Genomic DNA, 6,000 nt, shown 5'->3' with positions numbered 1-6,000 from the left:
CCCCACTTGGGACTCTTGCATGGGCCAATCCCACATTGTTCAAGTCTTGAGGATTTAACAGCCCGCTCATCGCTGAGAAGCCTGTCCCTTTAATGCTAAACAAATTTAAATATAGATTACAAAACCTAACCAGAATCAAAACATATGAATGCTAATGAAAACATATGAAATGCTCTATATGATTAAAAACTGTAAATAAGTTGTTGACAGTTTCTGTTGCATGTTTTGGCTTCAAGGCATCGCTTTACAATACATTATGGTTTATGAAAGCTTTTTGGTGTTTAATTATTATTCTTGTGTATTGGTAAACAGAACGATGAAGAGATTTAATGGGATGGGTGCTTGCCGCCAATTTCACATAACATGCCGAGAAAATTGTGAATATACAATGAATGAATTGCTCATTTAAACCTGGAATACTGGCAAGGCTACGGAGAACTATTCTCGAACTGTTTTCAATTGCTAAGCAGTTTTACATGTTACACAATAACTGTTCAAATAGACAGAGGGCTAAAATAGAACTTCAGAGCTTACATATAAATATTTATTAGTAAAAGTGTATTTCATGTAGACTATTGCATTTTAATTTTAAAGGGATCATAAATGATACATTTTTAACACTTTTCCCTGAGGTCCATTAATAATGATAGTCAAGGTTTCTTATACCTCAGTGTTTTCTAACATTTTGAGGATTATCATAGAGCAAATCCATCTTAAAGGGATAGTTCACCCAAAAAGTTTAATTCTTTCATCCTTTACTCACCTTTAATGTCGTTCATTTGTGTTCCGAAGATGAACAAAAGTCTTAGAGGTTTGGTACGACATGAGGGTGAGTAAATGATAAAAAAAAAAAAACATTTTTGGGGTGAACTATCCCTTTAAATGAGTTGCGTGAACTGACTGATGCAATCAGGGTTAAGTTTCATTAAACTTAAACTTTTTTTAATGGAATATTGCAGTAAAAAAAAAAAAAAAAAGATTTATCTGTGCACATCATTATTTTTATTTTGTTTTTAATTCATGTGCTCATGTAATCTTTAATTAAAATAACTCAACATCTCTTCTCTTCTCTGGTGACGTGGTTACGGAGTGAGGACGGGATAACCTGTCACAGTTTCACTTGGATAATACGTCAAAATAGGGAAGAAAAAGCCTATCGCAACTTCCATTAGGTGTCTTTAAACACGCATCAATAAAAATTAATTATGATGTGTAAATGTGGACGTGTTAAATGTATTTGGAATTTTAATAGTAGAATGGCTTCAGAATGTTCAAGATTAAAGCTGCAGTCCGCAGTTTTTCCTCTTTGTCGCCATCTCTGTTCGAAATCTGCAATTGCAGTCATTCGCGGAATTATCAACTTTACATGAGTTAGACTGTGAGGCTGTCAGTCACCGTGCTGGTGTGGATAAGCATTCAGACATCACAGATTATTCTTTTTGGAAGTATGACCAACATAATAATTTTCACCGGAAAATTTCATCTGAACAAGTAAGTAACATCCACTTTTGTTCTGGTTCTGACATTGCAGTAAATCGCGCTGATTAAATCTAACAATCGCTTATCATATCACGCAAAACCGTGCAAATTATACTTTCTTCTCAACTTGTTAATGTTAACAACGTCAGCATTGCGTTGCGTGACTACATGTAATGTCCATCCGATACTATCCTTGTTTTCGCATGGGTCCGGTTGCAGTCTCTTTTTTTCTGTAGCCACTCCGAAGTCCGAACGTCTTTTGCATTTTACATCGGGTGAATCTCTAGTTGTCACTGGTGATTGTCGTTTGAACCTTTCTGGATCCGCCATCAAATTGATAAGTTTAATTATATCAAGTGCTGTGAGAAAAGGCTATAAATCTCCACCTCCAACATCCTCACACTCATAGCCTGCCGAGACTCTTCTTTATGTGTACAGATGTGTGTGTACAGATGTGTCGTAATGACGCAAAGACATGCTCGAATCTCCCGCGGAAATCCACCAGTACCACTGGAATTAAAAACATTATTACAAGCTTACCGTTTTGAATCGAGCTAAGGCAAGCAGATAGTTTTGAACACTGGCTGGTTATGTATTTTCTCAAATATGTATTTTGAATCATTTTTAACCCAAAAAAAGCTACGGACTGCAGCTTTAAACAGATGCTCTTTTTGGATTAAGGAGGAAGTTTTGAGACTCTATTACTGTATTTCAAAAGATCAAGGAAAATGATATGACCCCTTTAAATTTCAGCAACATATATCCCTTAACAAACAGAGCATCATGTGCTTACTTGTACATTTCCACACAATGAGCAGAATTACAAGAGTAAGAAAAGTATCTCTTTAAACAATCTGTGCTAGTCTTGTTGTCCAACCACGGGAAGGAACTGGTAGTGAAAGCGTGCCCTTGTTAAAGTAAAACATCAGAAACAAACAGGCTCATCAGTTTCACTTCACCAAAATCTGAGAGCACATTTACATCCTGGACTGAAGAAACATCAACTAAATTAACAATTAGATCCATGTGCATGTTTCCTACTTGTTCTAGAGAAGTCATTTCTTTCTCCAAGAGAAAGAAATGGAGAATCTGAGACTTTCTCCCAAAGTCTTTCTCCAGCTGTTCACTAAATATCCATTCTTAGTTTTGTTCCCCCAGAAAGATCATACATGCAACATGACATGATTGTCAGTGAGGGGCATGTCCTAGTTCCATATACCAAGACACACCACTTATCAATTCTCTTTTCTTTTTACGCAATCCGTGACCTCCGTCACCTGTAATTCCACTGTATTAGTGTTGGTTTGGCCTGACTGTATGAGCTCAACCATTGTAATAGGCCACAAGAGAGACAACAGGTCTGTTGGTGCGCTGGCCCGCAGGAGAGGGCTTCTCACCCTCGGAGGAACTTTTCTGCCCCCCGCTGTGTGGGGCACAAATAGTAGGATGGCCAGCCGAGGCCACAGCGAAGGTCACATTCTGGCCATTGGCGCGTCGCACTGTCCTGAGAGTTTTGGTGACTTTGGAGGAGTTTTTAAAGCTGGAGCCTCTCTCTGGGGTGGTGCACATGACGAGCGCATGGAAACATCTGCAAAACTGACACACAAAGATTGAGAGAGCAGGGATTACATTTCTAATCCTTAAAGGGATAGCTCACACACAAAAAAGAACATTTTGCTATTTTTTTACTAACCCTCATTTAATTCCAAACCTGGATTTTCTTTCTTTTGTGGAAAATGCCTGTTCACACTAAGAATGATAACTATTTAAGGATCCACACCAAAGGACAATAACATTCTGTTATTAAAACTAATTATAGTTTTCATTATAGTTATTGTCCTTGGTAAACCGGCATTTAGTGTTTTTTGTCCATACAATGAAAGTCCAATGTTGTTTTCGACCCCAATGACTTTCATTCTATTAGCAAAAACCACTGAAATTCTCTTTCAAATATCTTCTTTTGTGATCTTAATAATTCTCATTATAGTTGTTGTCCTTGGAGTGAACTGGCCTTTAGTTGTTTTGTTTTTTGTCAATGGAGTCAATGTTGTTTTGGACCCTACGTTTATTGTATGGGCAAATACTAAGCTTTCTTTAAAATATCTTCTTTTGTGATCCACAGAAGAATGTCAAACAGGTTTGGAACAACATGAGTTTCCTCTTTAAGAGAAGGAAATTCACATTATCAGTCAAAAGACAAACAAGACAATGCCTGAATGTTCACTTTATTGCACAAGCTCATTTCTCCCGTTCTCTGCTGGATTTGCAACTGTACAGACAGCAGGAATAATAAAATAGCAACGTGGGAATCATCAGCCCTGTGACAACAGCTGATGCTATGTCTCCTCTAATGTGTACAGGGTTGTGTGCAAATTGAAAGCTCTCTATGCACAAAATTCATTAGCAGAGGTAGGACCTCTCGGCAGGAGTGTATAGGCAGTGATTATCTGAGAATGATAGAGATGCCTGATTTAAGGTGCCAATCCCTTGCTGAGCATCTGTGTATACCTCTACATCCCTACACACACGGATCACACACTCAGAAGAAACAGCCTGGAGGCTTTGACCATCAGGTCGCCAAAGATGGAAGCAAAGCTAGCTCTGTGTTCTTACGCTGCACTTTTCATTATAGATAAAGGTTTATTGCAATTAATCATAACTGTCTCAGAGGTCTCAGAGGAGAAAAAAACACATTTTCCAAGAGAAGGTGTTCTGTTGATGTGTGTGAGAGATTTACCACATCCTCACAAAACAACCTTCACCATTAAATTGACAAATTCAGCCAAACCTTTGAAGAGAGTTTTATGAATACTAAAATGCAGAGGTGCAAGTATTGGTCACAAAGGTTCAGCAATTCAATTTCTGTAACAGAAACACTTATTTTAACCTTAAAACAATGTCAAAGCAAAATATTTTGCTCCAAGAACACCCATTTACAGCAGAATAAAATGAGGAAATGTTTGTGTGGCCATGACTCTATACCACCTTCAGATTGCAAAAAGATTTCATGCAAGTGTTGAGTAGATGAATGGCTAGTCATGAATTGTTCCCTCAGGAGAGTGGAACTAATCCGCCCTTTAAAATCCTCCTTGTTTCTGGAACAGTGGCTTTTGAAAAACATTGAAAAACTGGGATTCAAAAATCGAGTTTCAACCTGGAAATAAACAGAAAGTTTAAGACGTTTGACAAACACAGAAACATTATGACATAAAATGAACAAGAAAAATGTAATTGTGAAGTATTTCCATATATGTTATTGAACAATATATATTATTGTAAATACTTTTTTGACCCAGAAATACTCAATTACATCTTGTAAAAAAAACTTTTTCTGCAGAGTTTAAAGTAACATAATCCACAAAACACAGAGCGAGATTTCACCCCTTGAGAAAACGTAGTGTACTTAGTATACGTCCAAGTTCACTGTATACTTATAGTCTACTACATTTCCTCAGAAGATGCAGAACCGTCATGTTTTGTCAGTTTAGTCTCTTTGTATGTTATATACTTGAAACATTGCTGATGTATTAAAACATAAATGCTTTTTTGATACTCAATCAGTGCCTTTGAAACAGAATGACAACAAAAAGAGATAGTCAGAGACAGACCTCTGCAGGGGGTTAGATTTGGGTCAAGGGGTCACGGTTAATGGCAGACTGCAGATACACACTTTTCCCAAGACATCTGACTTCAGTGAGCCTGTTAATGGGCATTCAGTGTTCTGTTAGTGCTGATGGAAAGCAATCATGCATGACCCTGACACTCACTGATAGTCCTCCCAAAACACTCTTCATGCCTCCACCAGATATCCACAGCTAGTAGACATACATGTCCTTAATGTTTTCTACTTACATGGATGACCTATAATGTAATGAATCTGAAAATTGGTCATGTTGCTGTCAGCCGTTGCAGGTGTGCAGCTTTTTTGGGGGCGAGCGAGCAGGTGAGGAATGTGATGAGTCTAAGGTGGGAGGAACGAGTCTATAAATGGATTCAGATCCACACACTCATTACAGGAGCTGGCAGGAGGTCTGGTGAACCCCGCAGAGATGGCGAAGGTGGCTTTGCATCTGGACATGCTGTAAGACAGTTAACACAACTATCTGCCTGCGGGTGTTTCAACCGGAATCAGATTTAGCGCATATGGCACATTGATTTTACAAGGATTAGATGACATTAATTTTGTTGATTATGTGTGTGCAATTTTCGTTCATAAGTAATGTTCCTGGTTTAAAACAAATTAAACTCCATTGCCAGCATTTGTGGCAAAATGTTGATTACCAAAGAAAATACTTGTGACTCTTCCCATAGTTATAGTAAGGCATCTACAATGGAAGTACATGGGGCTGTTAGATCGGATGGATCTCAACGTCAGAATAGTGATTTGCAGCATTTGATCCGACCCAGGATAACGAAACCCTGCCAGAAGATTGAGAAAGCCAGGGAAGAGCAGAATCAGGAGACGAAGTGATGATAATAAAAAGAACAGTTTATTGAATAATCGTAATGCCCATACTGTTT

General features: G+C 38.0%; 1 protein-coding gene across 1 annotated transcript in view; it reads right to left on the bottom strand.

Moving 5' to 3' along the window:
* Nucleotides 1-2,394: 2,394 nt before the first annotated feature.
* tmtopsb (teleost multiple tissue opsin b) overlaps nucleotides 2,395-6,000 on the bottom strand; it is a 36,302-nt gene continuing 32,696 nt past the window's right edge. Inside the window, exon 4 of the mRNA XM_056249133.1 lies at nucleotides 2,395-3,075. Coding sequence (XP_056105108.1) covers nucleotides 2,803-3,075 — 273 coding nt within the window. The 3' untranslated portion in view covers nucleotides 2,395-2,802. The remainder of the gene's footprint in view (nucleotides 3,076-6,000) is intronic.

The sequence above is a fragment of the Rhinichthys klamathensis genome, unplaced genomic scaffold (assembly GCF_029890125.1).
Source record: "Rhinichthys klamathensis goyatoka isolate OS25496 unplaced genomic scaffold, OSU_Roscu_1.1 h1tg000059l_1, whole genome shotgun sequence".
NCBI lineage: Eukaryota > Metazoa > Chordata > Actinopteri > Cypriniformes > Leuciscidae > Rhinichthys > Rhinichthys klamathensis.
This window is presented reverse-complemented; position numbering and strand designations above follow the sequence as displayed.